General features: G+C 50.7%; 1 protein-coding gene and 1 pseudogene across 9 annotated transcripts; both read left to right on the plus strand.

Annotated features, from left to right (window-relative positions):
* The first annotated feature begins 8,762 nt into the window (after nucleotides 1-8,762).
* On the plus strand, nucleotides 8,763-10,367 carry LOC100454543 (cytosol aminopeptidase-like; annotated as a pseudogene).
* Nucleotides 10,368-13,665: 3,298 nt separating this feature from the next.
* On the plus strand, nucleotides 13,666-22,191 carry CDKN1A (cyclin dependent kinase inhibitor 1A). 9 transcript variants are annotated; one of them, XM_054557435.2, is made up of 5 exons: nucleotides 13,727-13,815; nucleotides 15,476-17,578; nucleotides 17,696-17,906; nucleotides 18,943-19,392; nucleotides 20,599-22,191. In XM_054557435.2, the coding sequence occupies exons 4-5, from the start codon at nucleotides 18,948-18,950 to the stop codon at nucleotides 20,646-20,648; spliced, it is 495 nt and encodes a 164-aa protein (XP_054413410.1). In that variant the 5' UTR covers nucleotides 13,727-13,815; nucleotides 15,476-17,578; nucleotides 17,696-17,906; nucleotides 18,943-18,947; the 3' UTR covers nucleotides 20,649-22,191. The 9 variants fall into 9 exon arrangements, with proteins under 9 accessions (XP_063580827.1, XP_002816862.1, XP_063580829.1 ...); XM_063724759.1 differs by having other exon boundaries at nucleotides 13,719-13,815; nucleotides 18,943-22,191; XM_002816816.6 differs by lacking the exons at nucleotides 15,476-17,578; nucleotides 17,696-17,906 and having other exon boundaries at nucleotides 13,667-13,815.
* The last annotated feature ends 601 nt before the right edge of the window (nucleotides 22,192-22,792 follow it).

The following is a 22,792-nucleotide window of genomic DNA, read 5'->3' on the forward strand; positions in this document are numbered from 1 at the left end:
GTCTTGGTTTGCCTGGGATTGAAGGGGTTCCCTGGACGTGGAACTGGAACAGTCTGGGGCAAACTGGGATGACTGCTCACCCTGGGCGGAGCCTGCTGGAGTTGTGGAATACAGGCTGTATGCACTTTGTTAACTGTCTAAAATGGGAAAAGTTGTAGATTCTGCAACCCATCTGTGCCCAAGGGTTTTAGCTGAAGGACCTGGATGTTCTTAGACTAGCTCTGGGAAGGGGACACAAGCCACCAGCCACAGCCTCTGGGAGGAAAACGGGTAGCTGGAGGGTAGGGGTAGGAGGAAGAGTTTTCACTGAATAGCCTTTTGCATCTTTTGACTGTGAACCATGTGAATGTATTATCTACTGAAAAAATAAATACAGGAAACTATGGACAAACAAAACGCTCTGCACTTTTGACTAAACTACAAATAGAATTTTAAAGATTTTGGAAAAAATAAATTACTGTGATGCTGTCAAAGCAATGCTTGTCTTTTGGCTTCTGCTGATTGCAGTGTATCCTGTTCTCAGAGCCAATTGTCTATTGAACCCTAGTCTGGGAGTCTAGCTTTTGGTTTTCTGGGAGTCTAGCTTTTGGTTTTCTGAGCTCAGGGGGCTGTGTAGGTCTCTCCTAGAGTAGCAGGTAGACTAAAGCTCCTATTTCAGCAGCATGCTCCACAGTCAGGGGTGATTTTTTTTTTTTCCTGGTTGGTAGTTATTATTATTTTGAAAAATCCAGAACAATCATGCAAAGCAAGTAGAAACAGGCTGGGCCAGCTGAGAGTGACCATATGCCCTGGGTCTCTTGGTGATATAATTAGCTGTTTTCTTCCAGTGGTGAGTGGGTAGCTCACTCTTCTGGCACCCTGCAAGGCCGCATGATGATGCAACAATGCAACAAAAGACAAGCCCGGGCAAGGCCAGTGGGAGCTCTGCCGGCCAGAGTTGCTGATGCGAGGCGATGCACGGGTGTGGGGAGGGTGTTTCAGGGCTGCAGGGGAAGTGGGAGGCCCCGACTGCCCAGGAGGCAAAACTGGCCTCCTGCTCACTCAGCCATGAGCTTTTCTACCCCAAACCCTGGCTCACTCCTTCCTTCCCTCCTCCCTGTTCAGTGGCAGAATCTATTCCTAGTTCACTCAGTCTCCCAGGGGTTAAAGGGTCCGTTGAGACTTCTAGAAGTGAGATAGAGGGGCCTGTGCAAGGAGAGACTAAATCAGGCTTCCCAAACCTTGAGGATGGAGGGTGGGGAGCTTTCAATTACCTGGGGAGATTTTTTCAAAATATCTGTACACTTGTGCAGCCGGCGGACCCTTACCCAATTTTAATTCAGTGGGTTGAGATAGGGCTGGCACTTGGAATATATATTTTAATTGTGTCAATTATTATCTAAGGTGGTATTAACGATTTAAAAATATATATTAAGAAGAATAAGCCTACTTTACACCCCAAGACAGACAGGCTGTGCACAGCACAACTTCAGTGGTAGGTGCTGTCCACCCAGACTTCCTAATGGTGCCCTGGAGGGGGTAACACAATGGACCTGCTCCTCTCTCCAGAGGCAGCCATTGCCACTGTTTCTTGTGTCTCTCCTTTTTTTTTTTTTCTTTTTTTTTTTTGAGACAGGGTCTCACTCTGCTGCCCAGACTGGAGTGCAGTGGCACAATCTTGGCTCACTGCAGTCTCGACCTCCTGGGCTCCTACCTCAGTCTGCCCGGTAGCTGGGACCACAGGTGTGTACCACCACACCTGGCTAATTTTTGTATTTTTTTGTAGAGACGGTTTTCACCATGTTGCGCAGGCTGGTCTCTAACTCCTGGGCTCAAGTGATCCCCGTGCCTCGGCCTCTCAAAGTGCTGGGATTACAGGAGTGAGGCAGTGTGTGGCCCCTCTCGTGTCTTCTTGCAGAGAGAATCTATATGTATGCAGGACCTGAGCACTTGGCACAAGGGGTTTTCCCACCCCTATGTTGAGAATCACTGAGCTAGAGGGAGGAAGGTCCAATGGGGGCGATTTCAGGCATGTTCAAAAGGGAGAAAGGAGAATTGGGCTTGCCCTGAAGTCTTATTGCAGCAAGCCCCCACCCTCCCGGAGTCCCACACACCCCATTAAGACACTGTTAGGCCAGGCGCGGTGGCTCACACCTGTAATCCCAACACTTTGGGAGGCTGAGGTGGGTGGATCACGAGGTCAGGAGTTCAAGACCAGCCTGGACAATATGGTGAAATCCTGTCTCTACTAAAAATACAAAAATTAGCTGGGCATGGTGGCACGTGCCTGTAGTCCCAGCTGCTGGGAAGGCTGAGGCAGGAGAATCGCTTGAACCCAGGAGGCGGAGGTTGCAGTGAGCCAAGATCACACCACTGCACTCCAGCCTGGGCGACAGAGCAAGACTCCATCTCAAAAAAAAAAAAAAAAAAAAAAGAAAGAAAGAAAAAGAAAAGAAACTGTCGGGGTCTATGTACCTGCATTTCTGGCAGTGAAAGAACTTTTCTTCTTAATAATCCTTCTCCCAGGCCTTCAGGGGATTTTCAGGTGGATTTGCTGACTAAGATATTTTCCTGCATTCAAGTCCAATGACTTCTCAGACTTTGATGTTGACTAGTTTAAAAAGAAAAAGGAAAAGCTGTGTACCAGAAGGAGGAAATTGGGTCCTGCTGTGTAACTTTAGGCTAGTCTCACTGTCTCTTGGTGGCCTGGTTTCCTCCTTTGGGAACTGAAGAGGATCATGCCTACCTCATTTTTCTCAATCTCTCCGGAGAATGGTAAGATTATAGCTATGAAAGCACCCGTTTTAGACATGAAGATATTGAGGTCCAAGTTCATGTTCTGCACAGGTGGCATTCTTCTTATTCTTGTGGCCGCGTCCAGAGACTCAGTAGGAAAAGACCCTCTTACCGGAAGACGGGGGAGAGGAAGGAGTCCCGTCTGCCATGCTCCCAGCTTTGATGGAGATGGCTAGTGGGTCATCACAAATCTGTGCGGCCCTCTGGGAACTACATTGACCTGTGCATCCGGGGGTGCATCCAAGTTCTCACCAATGGAACGTGGGTGGGAGATGATGCCAGTCCCTTCTGAGCCTGGTGTGAAGAAATGCACATGGCTTCTTTGGCACTTTCCCCTACCTCCAGCAGCAGTCAGAGATCATGAGGCCCCAGGGAATGGTGGAGCTACATGGTGGAAAGAACCTAAGAGCCTGAATCACCACACGGAGGGCAGCCATCTGCCCACCAGAACACCTCTATTGGATTCATATGTGACTGAGAAATAAACTTGTATTTGGCTTGTCACTGAAATGTGAGAGTTTATTTATTACAGGAACTAGTGTCGTCCTATCACACACCCTGACTTTTCTTCGTAAGTCCAGTCCTAAGCTGCTAGGATGGGCGTAGGAGGAGACATCAGCAATGATTCCTCCCAGCAGGTACAGGGTTGTTAGAAACCACTGAGGATAGGGAAGAGGGAGTGACACCTCCTCCCTGGCTCTGAGCTTGGCTCTAGTGTGGCCACTAGCATTTGGGGCTTGGGGGTTGCAGCTGTCGCATTCCACAGAGGCCCCGATGGCATTACAATTACAGATGACACTTAGAGCCACCCTAGGGAAGCAAAGGCAAGGACAAGCAGCTGATGGGAGGGGGAGCAGAAGGGCTGGGGCCACAGCCAGAGCCCTGGATCTGCCCTGACCCTGGTCTGTGTCTCCTCAGCCGAAGCCAGCACTTCCTAGGGTCTCCATTTCTCTGTCTGTATAAGCGTCTAATACCCCTGTCCTCGTTGGGGGAGGGAGGAGCATGTGGATGGTGAGGAGTGAGAGAATGGATCTGAAACCTGACGTCACTGAGATTCCACACTGCTGTGCAATCAGAGGCCCCAAACCTAAGCCCCTCAGCCTATGCTGAGGCTTTTTCTTGGGAGGGGTTTAAAAAATATGTTAGGGAAGAAAAAAAAATCAAAGTGCCCAATTCCTATTATTTTGGGATCATCCAGAAGGCTGTTGTGAGCTAAGGGGCCTGGAGAGGGTGTCTTGGGAGCTTTGAAGGCAGCTCACAGGACTGAATTCAGAATCTGTGAGCAGCTCCCTTTGCTGCCAAATGTCTATTCTCAGGTGTCACAATCGTTGAAATTCCTCCATTAGGGCTTCATTCCTTTGGATTACTTTTTGTTTCTACACAAAAATGCAAGCAATGATAATTCCCAATATGTGTTCAGGGCTTTAGACTTGTTCCAATAATCCTAAAAGACACAGATATACAGTGAGGCCCAGATACCTGGTGTGGCTACTTCTTCAATCACGCTTCTCCTGACAGAGTGATTATGGGGCAACTCGACTCTTAGGTGTATATCCAGAAACTCTCGCACATGTGCCCTAGAAACATGGATAAAAATACTTATAGTAGCCCTATGTATAATAACAAAAATTGGCGATAACCCAAACCCATTGATAGGAGAAGGAATCATTGGATATTTAAAAAACTGAAAATGGGCCGGGCGTGGTGGCTCATGCCTGTAATCCCAAGACTTTGGGAAGTTGAGGCTGAAGTTTGAGCCCAGGAGTTTGAGACCAGCCTGAGTAACATAGGGAGACACCACCTCTATTAAAAAAAAAAAAATTAGCCAGGCTTCGTGGTGTGCACCTCTGGTTCCAGCTACTTGGTTGCTGAGGTAAGAGGATTGCTTGAGGCTGGGAGGTCAAGGCTGCAGTGGGCCATGATCACACCACTGTACTCCAGCCTGGGCAGCAGAGTGAGGCCCTGTCTCAAAATAAATAAGTAAATAAAAATAGAAACCAGAAAACGATTGAATCATGTTTAAGTTATGTATTGCTGCCTAACGAATCAAGTTAAAACACAGTGGCAACCACGATCATTTATTTGCTCACATTCTATAATTCAGTCGAGGTTTACTGGGGATGGCTTGTCTCTACTTCACGTGGCTCACCCGGGGAGGTTCAACTGGAGCTGGGGGATGTACTCTCAAGATGGTCCTCCTGTGGCTGGCAAGTTGATGCTGACTGTTTGCTGGGAGATCTGCTGGAACTCTTAGCTAGTGGGCCTTGGTTATCCTGCATGTGACCTCTCCACAAGACTTCTCACAGCATGATGGTCTCAGAGTAACAAACTTCTTACATGGTAGCTTAAGGTCCCTAAGAGTACAAAAGCAGCAGAAGTTACTATACCTTCTTAAGGCTTAGGTCTGGAATGGGCACAGGGTTACTTCTGTCCCATTCTATTGGCTAAAAGAGTCACAAGCCAGAAATGTTCAAGGGGAGGCAACTACAAAAGAGTGTGGGCCGGGCGCGGTGGCTCACGTCTGTAATCCCAGCACTTTGGGAGACCGAGGTGGGCGGATCACGAGGTCAGGAGGTTGAGACCATCCTGGCCAACATGGTGAAACCCCATCTCTACTAAAAATACAAAAAATTAGCCAGGTGTGGTGGCAGGCGCCTGTAGTCCCAGCTGCTCGGGAGGCTGAGGCAGGAGAATGGCGTGAACCCAGGAGGCGGAGCTTGCAGTGAGCCGAGATCGCGCCACTGCACTCTAACCTGGGCGACAGAGCAAGACTCTGTCTAAAAAAAAAAAAAAAAGAGTGTGAATACCCAGAGGTATACCTCATTGGGTGACATTGACTTCCACAAACCACAACCACCCACAACTACATGGATAAATATTAGGTTAGGTTATGCTTCAGTATCAAATAACCTCTACATTTCAGTGACTTCACACACAAATGGTTACTTTTTTCTTATATACATATCCCATAGAAGTTGGTGAGGCACTCTGCTCCACACATTCACTCAAGGATCCAGGCTGATGGAGGCTCCACCATGTTGGAGTGGCACCAATGCACCATCTGGGACATGAGACCTCACCTTTGCCACAACTGTGAAGGACAGAAAGGCTCTAGAATTTTGCTTGGCCTCAGCTCTAAAGAGACAAATGTCACTTATGCTCACATTTCATCAGCTAGGACTAGTCACATGACACTGTAAGTGGGGCTGGGAAATGTTGGAGAACACCCGGAAAAATGGCTGAGCATTACTGTCTTGGCCACATGTGATAGAACTATTTAAAACAAAAATGTTATACATAAAATGCAAGGTAGTGTTCACTTTGGGGTAGGGGTGGAACACACAAGAAAGTATCAGTGATTTGTAATATTCTAGTTTTTGGTTTGAGCAGTGAGTGTTAATTATTTTTTAAAGCAAATGAACGAATGAATGGACAAATGAATAAATAAAAGAGAGGGCTCGGAAGCAGCAGCACTGAAGCCTAACCTCAGAGTACAGACCAAAAATGACCCTTCAATAAACATTCACTGAGTTCCCAGCTGAAGCTGATAGGCCTCTCCAAGGTACAAAGATGAATAAAATATGGGCTCAGCCCCTCCAGGTACCCAGCTCAGAGGATTCAGTAGACACATAAACCAAGCAGGAGGGCAAAGCACAGTGGAGAGTCTTGCTCAGTGGGAGCTCTGGGAGCAGAGGGAGCCCCGAGAAGGCCTCACCCCAGGTCATATGTGTTGGGTTATGAAGAATCAATAGGAATTCAAAAGGTGAAGAATGGAGTGGAGGTGGAGCAAGTTGGTCAGGGACACTCATTTTACCAAGAGAGGAAGATTTGTGCAAAGGCACAAAGAGGACTTCACCCCTCAGTTGGCCTGTGTTCACAGCATTTCCTCACTGCCTTCTAGTCCCTAAATGATCTGATCAACTTACTCCCTCTGCACTGCACCACCCAGAACCTTCTGCAAAAGCCAGGCACTTGTCCTCCACAATGGCTGCCATGAGTGTTGGCTGCTGATGCTTAATAGCCAAGTCCTTCCTTGGCCTTAGAGGAGGAAGCTCTCTTGCCCGAGGTCATGCACTCCCCTACTGCAGGGGCAGCCACATCCAGATGACTGTTTGGAAACCCAGGGTGTAAGGGCCTAGCTCTCATGCTTCAATTCAGCGAACTCTGCAGGACCATCCCAGCTCCAGGGCTCCTGGTGGGATCAGCAAAGGCCTCTCTAGGCCTCCAGACTCTATCCGACCCCAGTTCTTCTCTCTGCCCAATTCTGTTTCTTTTATATCCACACAAGTGTTGATTGTGAATGCACTCCCCAATAAACTTCCTTCAAGCAAAACTCTATGTCAGAATGTGTTTTCTGGGAAACCTACCTAAGATACCCACTAAAATATAGATAATTACTAAATTCCAAGGGATGCCTTTCCTGGAGATATTTGTACAGCAATTATCATTATAACTAATATTCATGGAGTGACTTCTATGTGCCAGGCTAAGCACTTTGCTTTTAAGATCATATTTAATGAAGAACAGAGCCTCACAGTAAGAATACATGTCTTTTATTTTATTTATTTATTTTTTTTGAGACAGAGTTTTGCTCTTGTTGCCCAGGCTGGAGTGCAATGGCCCAATCTCAGCTTACTGCAACCTCCGCCTCCTGAGTTCAAGTGATTCTCCTGCTTCAGCCTCCCAAGTAGCTGGGATTACAGGCATGCACCACCATGTCCAGCTAATTTTGTATTTTTAGTAGAGACAGGGTTTCTCTATGTTGGTCAGGCTGGTCTCAAACTCTCGACCTCAGTTGATCTGCCCGCCTCGGTCTCTCAAAGTGCTGGGATTACAGGCGTGAGCCACTGCGCCCGGCCTATTTTTATTTTTTATGTATTTTTTGAGACGGAATCTTGCTCTGTTGCCCAAGCTGGAGTGCAGTGGCGTGATCTCGGCTCACTGCAACCTCCACTTTCCAGGTTCAAGCGATTCTCCTGCCTCAGCCTACCGAGTAGCTGGGATTACAGGCATGTGCCACCATGCCTGGCTAATTTTTGAATTTTTAGCAGAGACGGGGGTTTCATCATGTTTCATCATGTTAGCCAAGCTGGTCTTGAACTCCTGACCTCAAATTATCTGCCTGCCTCAGCCTCCCAAAGTGCTGGGATTACAGGTGTGAGCCACCATGCCAGGCCTATTTATTTATTTATTTATTTATTTATTTACTTATTTATTTATGAGATGGAGTTTCGCTCTGTCACCCAGGCAGGAATGCAATGGCGTGATATCAGCTCACTGCAACCTCCGCCTCCCAGGTTCCAGCAATTCTCCTGCGCCAGCCTCCTAAGTAGCTGGGATTACAGGGGCCTGCCACTATGCCTGGCTAATTTTTTTTGTAGTGTTTAGTACAGATAGGCTTCACCATGTTGGCCAGGCTGGTCTCAAAGTCCAGAACTCAGGTGATCCACCTGCCTCAGCCTCCCAAGTGCTGGGATCACAGGCACGAGCCACCACGCCTGGCCAGGCCTATTTATTTTTATTTTTTATTTTTTTTTTTAAGGCTAGTTAAATGAAGCAGTGGGAGTGGAGAAGGAGCAAAGAAATGTATAACTGGTTGTGATCAATTAGTTGTAAACACCACTGCACTTGGACCAGCCTAAAGGAATGAATTTCTAATAGTGAAATTTCAGGCTTAGGCAGTAGTAGGCTTGGAAATCTGGAAGTGTTTGTGTTGCACAAATTCTGTCACAAATTTCCCTGCCTTAATGTATGCTCAGTCCTGATCCTTATGTTGACTGGGTAAAGCCCCCAGCAGGTCAGGGTGTTAGTTCCCAAAGTCATTCTTCCAAAAAAAAAAAAAAAAAGTGGTGGCTCACGCTTGTAATCTCAGCACTTTGGGAGGCAGAGGCAGACGGATCACATGAGATCAGGAGTTCGAGACCAGCCTGGCCAACATGGTGAAACACTGTCTCTACTAATACAAACATTAGGCGGGGCAAGTCATCGTCTGACGTCTGGCCATGAGATGTTTCGGGAGCCGGGGTCTCTCTGCTGCAGACATGACGAAGGGCCTTGTTTTAGGAATCTATTCCAAAGAAAAAGAAGATGATGTGCCACAGTTCACAAGTGCAGGAGAGAATTTTGATAAATTGATAGCTGGAAAGCTGAGAGAGACTTTGAACACATCTGGCCCACCTCTGAAGGCAGGCAAGACTCAAACCTTTTATGGTCTGCATCAGGACTTCCCCAGCATGGTGCTAGTTGGCCTTGGCAAAAAGGCAGCCGGAATCAACGAACAGGAAAACTGGCATGAAGGCAAAGAAAACATCAGAGCTGCTGTTGCAGCGGGATGCAGGCAGATTCAAGACCTGGAGCTCTCTTCCGTGGAGGTGGATCCCTGTGGAGACGCTCAGGCTGCTGAGGAGGGCGCGGTGCTTGGTCTCTATGAATAAAATGACCTAAAGCAAAAAAACGAGATGGCCATGTCAGTGAAGCTCTATGGAATTGGGGATCAGGAGGCCTGGCAGAAAGGAGTCCTGTTTGCTTCTGGGCATAACTTGGCATGATGGAGATGCCAGCCAGCGAGATGATGCCAACCAGATTTGCCGAAATTATTGAGAAGAATCTCAAAAGTGCTAGTAGTAAAACTGAGGTTCATATCAGACCCAGGTCTTGGATTGAGGAACAGGCAATGGGATCATTCCTCAGTGTGGCCAAAGGATCTGATGGGCCCCCAGTCTTCTTGGAAATTCACTACATAGGCAGCCCCAATGCAAACGAACCACCCCTGGTGTTTGTTGGGAAAGGAATTACCTTTGACAGTGGTGGTATCTCCATCAAGGCTTCTGCAAATATGGAACTCATGAGGGCCGACATGGGAGGAGCTACAACTATATGCTCAGCCATTGTGTCTGCTGCAAAGCTCAATTTGCCCATTAGTATTATAGGTCTGGCCCGTCTTTGTGAAAATATGCCCAGCGGCAAGGCCAACAAGCTGGGGGATGTTGTTTGAGCCAGGAACGGGAAGACCATCCAGGTTGATAACACTGATGCCGAGGGGAGGCTCATACTGGCTGATGCGCTCTGTTACGCGCACACGTTTAACCCGAAGGTCATCCTCAATGCCACCACCTTAACAGGTGTCATAGATGTAGCTTTGGGGTCAGGTGCCACTGGGGTCTTTACCAATTCATCCTGGCTCTGGAACAAGCTCTTCGAGGCCAGCATTGAAATAGGGGACCCTGTCTGGAGGATGCCTCTCTTCAAACATTATACAAGACAGGTTGTAGATTGCCAGCTGGCTGATGTTAACAACATTGGAAAATATAGATCTGCGGGAGCATGTACATCTGCGGCATTCCTGAAAGAATTCGTGACTCATCCTAAGTGGGCACATTTATACATAGCAGGTGTGATGACCAACAAAGATGAAGTTCCCTATCTACGGAAGGGCATGACCGGGAGGCCCACAAGGACTCTCACAGAGTTCTTACTTCATTTCAGTCAAGACAATGCTTAGTTCAGATACTCAAAAATGTCTTCACTCTGTCTTAAATTGGACAGTTGAACTTAAAAGGTTTTTGAATGAATGGATGAAAATATTTTAAAGGAGACAATTTATATTTAAAAATGTAGAACACAATGAAATTTTTATGCCTTGATTTTTTTTTTCATTTTACACAAAGATTTATATGTTGTTTTTTTTTTTGAGATGGAGTCTCACTCTGTCACCCAGGCTGGAGTGCAGTTGCACGATCTCGGCTCAGTGCAACCTCCGCCTCCTAGGTTCAAGCGATTCTCCCACCTCAGCCACCTGAATAGCTGAGACTACAGGCGCCCACCACCACGCCCGGCTGATTTGTATTTTTAATGGAGACGGGGTTTCACCATATTGGCCAGGCTGGTCTCAAACTCCTGACCTTGTGATCCGTCCACCTTGGCCTCCCAAAGTGCTGGGATTACAGGCGTAAGCCACCACGCCCGGCCGGTATATATTTTTAATTGAGAAGCAAAATTGTACTTCAGATTTGTGATGCTAGGAACATGAGCAAACTGAAAATTACTAGCCACTTGTCAGAAACAATAAACCCAACTTTTTGTGCAAAAAAAAAAAAAAAAAAAAAAATACAAACATTAGCTGGGCATGGTGGTGCATGCCTGTAATCCCAGCTACTCGGGAGGCTAAGGCAGAAGAATTGCTTTAACCTGGGAGGCGGAGACTGCAGTGAGCTGAGATTGTGCCACTGCTGACTTTGTCTCAAAAAACAGAACCAAAAAAAAAAGCAAAATGAAAACAAAAAGCCAGGACTGCCTCCGCTCAATACTGTTCTATCTTTGTTCCGCCTCTTCTCTGGGGTCTCACTTCTTGGGAGCCTGTGTGAAGGTGAATTCCTCTGAAAGCTGACTGCCTCTATTTGGGACTCCCCAGTCTCTTTCTGAGAAATTGTGACATTGTTCCCAGCACTTCCTCTCCCTTCCTAGGCAGCTTCTGCAGCCACCACTGAGCCTTCCTCACATCCTCCTTCTTCAGGCTTGGGCTTTCCACTTCTCACCATTCTCCTACCCCATGCTGCTCCACGGCACTCTGGGGAGGGGGCTGGTCTGGGCACTCTTGTCCCCCAGGCTGAGCCTCCCTCCATCCCTATGCTGCCTGCTTCCCAGGAACATGTTTGGGCAGCAGGCTGTGGCTCTGATTGGCTTTCTGTCCGTCAGGAACATGTCCCAGCATGTTGAGCTCTGGCATAGAAGAGGATGGTGGCTATTTTGTCCTTGGGCTGCCTGTTTTCAGGTGAGGAAGGGGATGGTAGGAGACAGGAGACCTCTAGAGACCCCAGGTAGACCTTAGCCTGTTACTCTGAACAGGGTATGTGATCTGCCAGCAGATCCTTGGGACAGGGCTGGGATCTGATGCATGTGTGCTTGTGTGAGTGTGTGCTGGGAGTCAGATTTTGTGTGTGACTTTTAACAACCTGCTCCCTTGCCTTCTTCAGGGCAGAGGTCCTCCCTTAGAGTGTGTCTGGGTACACATTCAAATGCATGGTTACAAACTTTTTTTTTTTTAAAGCACTGAATAGTACTAGACACTTAGTAGGTACTTAAGAAATATTGAATGTGGTGGTGGTGGTGAGCTAGAAGTTATAAAAAAAATTCTTTCCCAAAAACAACAAAAAGAATTATTTCATTGTGAAGCTCAGTACCACAAAAATTTAAATAATTCATTACAAGCCTTTATTAAAAAAAATTTCTCCCCCAAATAAACAGACAGACAATGTCTAGTCTATTTGAAATGCCTGAAAGCAGAGGGGCTTCAAGGCAGTGGGAGGAGGTGCCTGTCCTCTGCTGGACATTTGACAACCTGCCCTTTGGATGGTTTGGATGTATAGGAGCGAAGGTGCAGACAGCAGTGGGGCTTAGAGTGGGGTCCTGAGGCTGTGCCGTGGCCTTTCTGGGGCTTAGCCACAGTCCTGGCCTGACTCCAGGGCCAGGCAGGCCAAGGGGGTCTGCTGCTGTGTCTTCCCACCCCTACCCGGGCTCCCATCCCCACAGCAGAGGAGAAAGAAGCCCGTCCTCCCCGAGGTCAGCTGCGTTAGAGGAAGAAGACTGGGCATGTCTGGGCAGAGATTTCCAGACTCTGAGCAGCCTGAGATGTCAGTAATTGTAGCTGCTCCAAGCCTGGGTTCTGTTTTTCGGTGTGATTTCTGTTCAGATGAACGATTCATCCTCTGCAATTTTTTAAAAGCAAAACTGCAAATGTTTCAGGCGCAGAAAGGAGGCAAAGGTGAAGTCCAAGGGAGGTCAGGGGTGTGGGGTAGGTGGGCGCGGATAGACACATCACTCATTTCTGTGTCTTTCAGAAGCACCAGTAGGCACTTCCAGAATTGTCCTTTATTTATGTCATCTCCACAAACCATCTGCAAATGAGGGTTATTTGGCATTTTTGTCATTTTGGAGCCACAGAAATAACGGATGATAAGTAGAGAGCCCTGGGCAGGAGGCAAAAGTCCTGTGTTCCAACTATAGTCATTTCTTTGCTGCATGATCTGAGTTAGGTCACCAGACTTCTCTGAGCCCCAGTTTCCCCAGCAGTGTATAGGGGCTATATGGGGAGTATTCAGGAGACAGACAACTCACTCGTTAAATCCTCCCCTTCCTGGCCAACAAAGCTGCTGCAACCACAGGGGTTTCTTCTGTTGAGGTGAGTGTAGGGTATATGGAGATTGGTTCAATGTCCAATTCTTCTGTTTCCCTGGGGATCAGATTGCCCTTTTCTGGTAGTGTCTCCAATTCCCTCCTTCCCGGAAGCATGTGACAATCAACAACTTTGTATACTTAAGTTCAGTGGACCTCAATTTCCTCATCTGTGAAATAAACGAGACTGAAAATCATTCTGGCCTCAAGATGCTTTGTTGGGGTGTCTAGGTGTTCCAGGTGCTTCTGGGAGAGGTGACCTAGTGAGGGATCAGTGGGAATAGAGGTGATATTGTGGGGCTTTTCTGGAAATTGCAGAGAGGTGCATTGTTTTTATTATTTATGAATTTTTATTTATTAATGTCATCCTCCTGATCTTTTCAGCTGTATTGGGTAAATCCTTGCCTGCCAGAGTGGGTCAGCGGTGAGCCAGAAAGGGGGCTCATTCTAACAGTGCTGTGTCCTCCTGGAGAGTGCCAACTCATTCTCCAAGTAAAAAAGCCAGATTTGTGGCTCGCTTCGTGGGGAAATGTGTCCAGCGCACCAACGCAGGCGAGGGACTCGGGGAGGAGGGAAGTGCCCTCCTGCAGCACGCGAGGTTCCGGGACCGGCTGGCCTGCTGGAAGTCGGCCAGGCTCAGCTGGCTCGGCGCTGGGCAGCCAGGAGCCTGGGCCCCGGGGAGGGCGGTCCCGGGCGGCGCGGTGGGCCGAGCGCGGGTCCCGCCTCCTTGAGGCGGGCCCGGGCGGGGCGGTTGTATATCAGGGCCGCGCTGAGCTGCGCCAGCTGAGGTGTGAGCAGCTGCCTAAGTCAGTTCCTTGTGGAGCCAGAGCTGGGCGCGGATTCGCCGAGGCACCGAGGCACTCAAAGGAGGTGAGAGAGCGGCGGCAGACAACAGGGGACCCCGGGCCGGCGGCCCAGAGCCGAGCCGAGCGTGCCCGCGTGTGTCCGTGCGTGTCCGCGAGGATACGTGTTCGCGGGTGTGTGCTGCGTTCACAGGTGTTTCTGCGGCAGGTGAATGACGGGCGTGAGTAGGTGCGCGCTCGGCTTGCGCACACGCTGTCTCTAAGTGCGCGGGTGACGGGGGTCGGGATGTGCCGGAGACCCCGGGCGGAGAGCGGGATTACAAGTACAGGAATCCCCGGCCACGCTCCCCGCCCCTGGAAACCCAGCTGGGGCGAGGGAGGGCGTGGACGGGACCGCTCTGGGAGCTCGCCTTTGGCTGCGGTTGGCTCCAGGCCCCAGGCGCAGTTTGCTCGTGGCGTGGGGATGAAGTCCGTGTCCCTGGAGGGGCCCAGGAGGGGCGAGGAAAGCGGAGTGGAGTAAGTTCGTCTAGGATCGGTCCCGGGTGGCTCTGGGATCCAATCGGCGCCGCCCTGGCCCAGGTCCCAGGTTCAGGTCCTCTACGCCACTGTGTCCACCACCTGGCTGAGCGCTGAGGTCAGCGCGCGCTGTTTCCTGGCCCTTGGGAATGTGCCAGGGCCCGTCCCCTAAGGACTAGCGAGGAGGTGACTCATTGTGACAAGGAGACCCCAGGGAACGGACTGTATGAGGTCAGAACCCCGCCTGGAATGGGGTACAGTGGGACTCCAGAAGCCCTCTCCCCTGCCCCTTCGCGGTCTCCGTCCTCCCATCGGCACAGTGACCTATTTGGCTAGAACAGTTTGTTCCCAAGGAAGCCGGGCACCGGAGGTGCAGGACACCGCGTCGGGTCCCCGCTCCGCGGCGCGCCCTAGGGGTCTGTGAGTCACGGCCCTGCGCTGGGCGGGCTCTAACCAGACTGTCAGTCGGGGAAGGGCAAGGGTCTTCTCTACCTCTTTCCCACCGCGGCCGGGAGAATCGCGGCCCAGCCTGCCCTCGAGTCCGGGCGCTGGACTCCGGGGCGAGAGCGGAGCCCACGCCTGGATGGGAGGCGGGGAGGGTTCATGTCTTTGAGGGGTAGGGGGTCTGGGGGGCACGACGCTGCTCAGGGCCTCCATCAGCTGCCTCGGGGGCTCAGGGCGTCCCGACCTAGCCCAGATTCTCTCTCCAAAAGCGACAGGGCTGAGCGGAGCAGGGGAGCGAGTCGCCCCCTGGGGCGCCGCCGCCTGGCGCGGACCACAGCGCGTCCTCTCCGTCCCAAACCCCTGGGGGACACTTGCGCCCTCTTCGTGCGGAAAAGCATCTTGGAGCTGGGTTTGGAACTTGGGGCGCCCAGGCAGCTTCCCCTCTCCTTGCCTCCCTCCACGTCGCGTTTCTGGGAGGACTTGCGAGCGGTTTTGTTTTCGTTGCTCCCGTCTATTTTTATTTTCCAGGGATCTGACTCATCCCGTGCTTTGGGCGTGGAGATAAGGTGGAGGGGCCGGCTCCCGGCGCGCGCGCGCGTGTGTGTGCGCGGGCGTGTGTGTGTGTGTGTTTGTGTGTGTGTGTGTCAGAGACGGCACAAGAGCGCGCGGTTTCCCAACAGCGGCGGGAGTTTCGGAAGCCTGGCCGGCTCAGCGTGACGTGTTCGCGGCCCCCCGGTCCCCTCCCATTCTCCCCCTCCCCACCCCAGGGTGACGCGCAGCCGGAGTGGAAGCAGAGTTTTGGCGGGCGAGCAGCGCCTTGCAGGAAACTGACTCATCACTACTCCCTCCAGCGGTCCGAGGCTCTGCCCACGCACCTCCCACCCCGCGCGTGATTTCCTGGAGGCCGGCGCCCCCTCCCGGCCCTGGCGGGAATAGCACACAGGCTTTCCCGCGGAGTGGGGCTGGTCCGCGCGAACCGCCGCGGCTACTCCTGGGCTCATCCGAGATCAACCCCTGTGCCATTACCATCCCTTCAAAGGAGCACTCCTTAGGCTCAACAGTATTTACTGAGCTCTTACTGGAAATTAAAATATGACTGAAGTCTAAGGCAGGAAGACCAATAAAGGAGGCTATTTTTAATTGTTGCTAAAACAAGGGTTTGCGTTTCTGAGTTTTCTTTGGGCTGAAAGTTATTATGAGCATGAGAGCAGATTTTGATGGGGGAGGAGAGGCCTATGAGAGACATAAGAGAAGGAGGGGTGGTAGAAGAGGAGAGGGTGCCTGCTTAGATCCTAGTCCTGTCTTGAGCTCCCGGGAGCCAGGGAATATCCAGCTCTTTGATGAAGCCCTAGGCGGGCTCCTCCTCCTTGTGCCTATGATGTATTGAGACCCAGAATGTCCATTTCAAACACACCAGTGTGTCCCCGCTTGGCTGGCACCCCAGGAGTGCCCATCTGAGGAACTGTGCCAAACACTTGCTTGAATCTTCAATTTGGATTAAGTTGTTCTCAGGAGGCAGGGCCTCAGAAATCTATATTTTGAAAAAACTCCCTAGGTGCTTTTTTCTTTCTTTCTTTCTTTTTTTTTTTTTCTTTGAGACAGAGTCTCACTCTGTCACCCAGGCTGGAGTGCAATGGCACCAACCTGGACTCAAGCAGTCCTCCTGTTTCAGCCTCCCAAGTAACTGGGACCACAGGCGTGATCCCCCCGCCCCCATGCCCAGATTTTTTTTTTTTTTTTTTTTTTTTGAGACGCCGTCTTGCTCTGTCGCCCAGGCTGGAGTGCAGTGGCGCGACCTCCGCCTCCTGGGTTCAAGCAATTCTCCTGCCTCAGCCTCCTGAGTAGCTGGGGCTACAGGTGTGCACCACCATGCCTGGCTAATTTTTGGAATTTTAGTAGAGATGGGGTTTTGCCATGTTGGCTAGGCTGGTCTTGAACTCCTGACCTCAGATGAACTCCTGACCTCAGGTCTTGAACTCCTGCCCGCCTTGGCCTCCGAGAGTGCTGGGATTACAGACGTGAGACACTGCACCCAACCACCCAGCTAATTTTTATTTATTTTTATTTTTAGTAGAGACGGGGTCTCAGCTAGTTGCCCAGGCTAGTCTTGAACCCTTCGGCTCAAATGATTCTCCCACCTCTGCCTCCCAGAGTGTTAGGATTATAGGCATGAGCCACTGCCCCTGGCCTCCCCAAGTGATTGTGATGGGCCTCTCTGGTTAAGAAACCTCAAAATTAGAGAGGGAGTGGGGTTCAATACTAGAGCACAGGATTCAGGGCAAACAGGCCTGGGTTCAGATCCTGGCTGTGCCGCTTGTGAACTGTGTGATGTTGGGCAAGTTACTTATCTGAGCCTTGGTTGCCTCTTCTGTAAAAAGGGAGCTAACAGATATCCACTTTTTAGGAGGATTGATATTTTTAAACTGCTTAGAACAGCTCCCAAACATAAAAATATATGAATAAATCCCAACTCATGCCTAGCAGAGGGTGGACAGAGGTTATTTGAGGGCTCTGTCCACTGTACTGCGTGACCCCTTTATGGGGCAGTGGCCTTTGGCCTTTTTAGCTATATGACTTAGGGGCAAGTCTCATATCTCTTCCATCTCCTGCCCTTTAAACTTGGTGTGAAGTTACCAAGAGCCTCCTCTCCCAACCAGCTGGGACGTGAAACTGTGGGCTCCACTGATCACAAGCAGTGGGGTGAGGTGGGGTGGAGCAGATGTGGCATGTGTCCCGGGCTTCCTGCCTCAGGAGGACTCAGCAGAGCTTTCACCCCCAGAGCCTGCAAGTTGGGACTTGTCCCTAGGAAAACCCAGTTGCTGCCAAGGTCGTGCAGTCACTCAGCCCTGGAGTCAAGCCAGAGCAGGCAGGTAGGTGCCAGGGCTCCCTCATGGGCAAACTCACTCTCTGTTTTCCCTCTCCTGAAGGGGGAGGAGAAGAGCCAGGTAGACCAGCCACCTTTAATTTTCTTTTTGCCTGCAAAACAGGTTCCTTGGACACAGGCAACACGAGGCAGGGGCTGCCAGGTGTCTAGACTTCAGATCACCTGATGTGCCTGGCAGGATGTGGCTCAGCCTGGGAGAAATCATCCCTTGTGCTGCCCCGCCCGGCCCCTCCTTACCCCTAGGCCACCCGCCTGACGACATCCTTGGGAAAGGCCCTCAGCCTACAGCACCTGTCAGCTGCTGTCTGAAGGAGGTAGTTGGCAGGGGGAAGTGATGGGGGGAGGCTCAGTAAAACTGAAGGCAGAGAGGAATAATCATACTTCTGTTTTCAATGCACTTCTGTATACGAAGTGCTGCTGGCACGTTACCCACATTAACTCAGTTAATTCTCATGTCTATCCTCTGAGACAGTCACCATTACTATCCCCATTTTATAGATGAGGAAACTAGAGCTCACACAAGTTAAGTTGCTTGCTCAGGGTCACCTAGTAAAACCTGGACTCCAACCCAGGTGATCTGGCTCCAGAGCCCTCCTGTTTAACCACCAAGACACAGCCTTTCATTCAGCTCTGTTCGTCTGCCTTGCTGCATGGACTCCCTGATCAATCGCTTGAGTGTGTGTCTGTAGCCATGCTCTTTAAACTTGTACATGGCCCCATTTATGGGTGAGGAAACTGTGACCTAGAGACATTAAGTGGCTTTTTAAAGCTTACGTAGTAACTGGCAGAGCTAGGACCACAACCCGGGTGCTTTTTGCCCCAACGTCCAGGGTACTTTTACTTGGCAGAGCAGGGTTACCCTACTTGGGGATCTGGGTGGGGGGATTTAGGAGGCTGAAGGAACTGTCAGACTGTTTCTTCTTTTGGGAATTGACCTTCTGGCCAGGGCTGCGATTAGGAAACTGCTGGACTCTGGCAATTCACACATATTTGGGGGGCATTCACACCCATGAGGGACACCTCTGGGGGGAAAACAAATTGATTTTAGCTGATAATACCTGGTGGCAAACAGGACCCTGGTCCTTGCTCTTGCAATAGACTTGCCTTTGTTGACATTAGCTTGCCCTTCAGTTGCCTGCTCTCCCAGTGACGTTGGGGTGCCAGGCTGGCTGAGCTCTGCTGGTGGGGGTCAGGCCTCCTGTGGGAAGGAGGCAGGAAGACCAGCTGGAAGGAGTGAGAGAGATCCTCTAGTAGGAAGACGTCACCTGAGGTGACACAGCAAAGCCCGGCCAGGTAACATAGTGTCCAGTCTCCGCAGTGACCAGGGCCTTCCTTGTGTCTCTGCTGCAGGCGCCATGTCAGAACCAGCTGGGGATGTCCGTCCGAACCCATGCGGCAGCAAGGCCTGCCGCCGCCTCTTCGGCCCAGTGGACAGCGAGCAGCTGAGCCGCGACTGTGATGCGCTAATGGCGGGCTGCATCCAGGAGGCTCGTGAGCGATGGAACTTCGACTTTGTCACCGAGACACCATTGGAGGGTGACTTCGTCTGGGAGCGTGTGCGGGGCCTTGGCCTGCCCAAGCTCTACCTTCCCACGGGGCCCTGGCGGGGCAGGGATGAGTTGGGAGGAGGCAGGCGGCCTGGCACCTCACCTGCTCTGCTGCAGGGGACAGCAGAGGAAGACCATGTGGACCTGTCGCTGTCTTGTACCCTTGTGCCTCGCTCAGGGGAGCAGGCTGAAGGGTCCCCAGGTGGACCTGGAGACTCTCAGGGTCGAAAACGGCGGCAGACCAGCATGACAGGTGAGGACATGCGCAGGGAAGGACATTGTAAGGGACCAGGATTCTCAGAATCCATGGTCTAAGGGCTGACCTGTCTGGTCCTGGTCCAGCATGCTCCTTAGGTAGAAGGAAACAGGCCCAGAGAGGGGAAGCAACCTCCCTGAGGTCACACAGCAAGTAGGCAGCAAAGACCAACTAGCTAACATTTATTGGGAATGTTCATTATGCCAGGCCCTTTGCCAAGCTTCTAAGGTAGATTTATTTAGTCCTTATAGCAATGTTATACCATAAGACATTCTTGTCACCCTTCCCCGCCTTTCTTTTTGAGACAGGTGTCTTAACTCTGTTGGCCGGACTGGAGTGCAGTGGTACGATCATGGCTCACTGCAGCTTCAAACTCCTGGGCTCAAGCGATCTTCCTACCTCAGCCTCCCGGGTAGCTGGGAAGCTGGGACTACAGGCGCACACCACTACGCCCGGTTAATTTTTTGAGTTTTTGTGAGACAAGGTCTCACCATGTTGCCTCGGCTGGTCTTGAACTCCTGAGCTCAAGCCGTCCTCCTGCCTCAGCCTCCCAAAGTGTTGTGGTTATAGGCGTGAGCCACCATGCCCAGCCCCTTGCCATCCTTTTAGGGCAAGGAAACCAGACTCAGAGAGGTAGAGTTATTTATCTAAGGTCTCAAAGTGAATTTGCAGTTGGGTCAAGACTTTTTATAATAACAACAACTACTGACGTTTATATGGGCCCGGCATTGTGCTGAACACTTTCATGGATTTTGTAACAGAATCCCTAGATCAGCATGGTCCAGTGACTCTGCAGGGATGGGAGTGTCTGGTGCAGGGGCCACGAGCCACATAGGCTGTTGTGCATTGGACACACAGCTCATGTGACTGAGGAACTGAATTGTTCATTTTATTTGATTTTAGTCTGTTTAAACAAGCACACAGAGCTAGTAGTGGCTCCTCTGCTGGGCAGCTTGACTTAGAGCAGACCCATGGGTTGCAGGTGTGGTGACTGATAAAATCACATCTGCGAAGCGTGGTGGGACACTCCATAATACCCCTCAAGAGACAGAGTGGATGTTCCCCAAGTTCTTCCTGTCCTCAGCAGTCGGCCCCATTGGCACCAGGGAAGGGTGCCCTGGCCCCCTGCTGTCTGCCTCAGGTGGGCAGCTCCACCGCGTCCTCTTCCTCTTGGCCTGGCTGACTTCTGCTCTCTCTCCTCAGATTTCTACCACTCCAAACGCCGGCTGATCTTCTCCAAGAGGAAGCCCTAATCCGCCCACAGGAAGCCTGCAGTCCTGGAAGCGCGAGGGCCTCAAAGGCCCCCTCTACATCTTCTGCCTTAGTCTCTCAGTTTGTGTGTCTTAATTATTATTTGTGTTTTAATTTAAACACCTCCTCATGTACATACCCTGGCCGCCCCCTGTCCCCCAGCCTCTGGCATTAGAATTATTTAAACAAAAACTAGGCAGTTGAATGAGAGGTTCCTAAGAGTCCTGGGCATTTTTATTTTATGAAATACTATTTAAAGCCTCCTCATCCCGTGTTCTCCGTTTCCTCTCTCCTGGAGGTTGGGTGGGCCGGCTTCATGCCAGCTGCTTCCTCCTCCCCACTCGTCCGCTGGGTGGTACCCTCTGGAAGGGTGTGGCTCCCTCCCCTCGCTGTCACAGGGGGTTATGAAATTCATCCCCTTTCCTGGACACTCAGACCTGAATTCTTTTTAATTTGAGAAGTGAACAGATGGCACTTTGAAGGGGCCTTACTGAGTGGGGGCATCATCAAAAACTTTGGAGTCCCCTCAACGCCTCTAAGGTTGGGCAGGGTGACCCTGAAGTGAGCACAGCCTAGGGCTGAGCTGGGGACCTGGTACCCTCCTGGCTCTTGATACCCCTCTCTGTCTTGTGAAGGCAGGGGGAAGGTGGGGTCCTGGAGCAGACCACCCCGCCTGCCCTCATGGCCCCTCTGACCTGCACTGGGGAGCCCGTCTCAGTGTTGAGCCTTTTCCCTCTTTGGCTCCCCTGTACCTTTTGAGGAGCCCCAGCTACCCTTCTTCTCCAGCTGGGCTCTGCAATTCCCCTCTGCTACTGTCCCTCCCCCTTGTCCTTTCCCTTCAGTACCCCCTCAGCTCCAGGTGGCTCTGAGGTGCCCGTCCTGCCCCCACCCCCAGCTCAATGGACTGGAAGGAGAAGGGACACACAAGAAGAAGGGCACCCTAGTTCTACCTCAGGCAGCTCAAGCAGCGACTGCCCCCTCCTCTAGCTGTGGGGGTGAGGGTCCCATGTGGTGGCACAGGCCCCCTTGAGTGGGTTTATCTCTGTGTTAGGGGTATATGATGGGGGAGTAGATCTTTCTAGGAGGGAGACACTGGCCCCTCAAATCGTCCAGTGACCTTCCTCATCCACCCCATCCCTCCCCAGTTCATTGCACTTTGATTAGCAGTGGAACAAGGAGTCAGACATTTTAAGATGGTGGCAGTAGAGGCTATGGACAGGGCATGCCACGTGGGCTTCTATGGGGCTGGGAGTAGTTGTCTTTCCTGGCACTAACGTTGAGCCCCTGGAAGCACTGAAGTGCTTAGTGTACTTGGAGTGTTGGGGTCTGACCCCAAACACCTTCCAGCTCCTGTAACATACTGGCCTGGACTGTTTTCTCTCGGCTCCCCATGTGTCCTGGTTCCCCTGTCTCTCCACCTAGACTGTAAACCTCTCGAGGGCAGGGACCACACCCTGTGCTGTTCTGTGTCTTTCACAGCTCCTCCCACAATGCTGAATATACAGCAGGTGCTCAATAAATGATTCTTAGTGACTTTACTTGTAATATTACTATTGTGCTTATTATACCTTATTATAAGAACAAATAAATGGGCTTTTGGGAAGGATTTCATAATTTAAAAAATAATTTTAAAAATTAAGCATTTAAATTTAGAGAATGCAGAAAACTTAGCAAACAGAAAGACTGTGCTGCAAAAAACAACAGCAAAACAAAAACTACTGTCACACCTCTGCAAAGATCACCAATGTCAATATTTTGGTTCATTGTGTAATCTTTTTGTGAAGAATATATTATGGCTTTACATCATTATTCATCAGATAAATGCAAATTAAGATACCACAATAAGATACCACCATACACTTACCAGAATGATTAAAAAGGACTGACAATGCCAAGCGTTGGCAAGGTTATGGAGCAATTGGATCTCTTATTTAAAAAAACTGTTTGGGCCAGGTGCAGTGGCTCACACCTAGAATCCCAGTGCTTCGGGAGGCTGAGGCAGGAGATCACTTGAGGCCAAGAGTTCAAGACCAGCCTGGCCAACATGGTGAAATATTTATCTCTACTAAAAATACAAAAATTAGCTGGGCATGGTGGTGCACGCTTGTAATCCCAGCTACTTGGGAGGCTGAGGTGGAGGATCGCT

Source organism: Pongo abelii, chromosome 5 (genome assembly GCF_028885655.2).
Source record: "Pongo abelii isolate AG06213 chromosome 5, NHGRI_mPonAbe1-v2.0_pri, whole genome shotgun sequence".
Classification (NCBI taxonomy): domain Eukaryota; kingdom Metazoa; phylum Chordata; class Mammalia; order Primates; family Hominidae; genus Pongo; species Pongo abelii.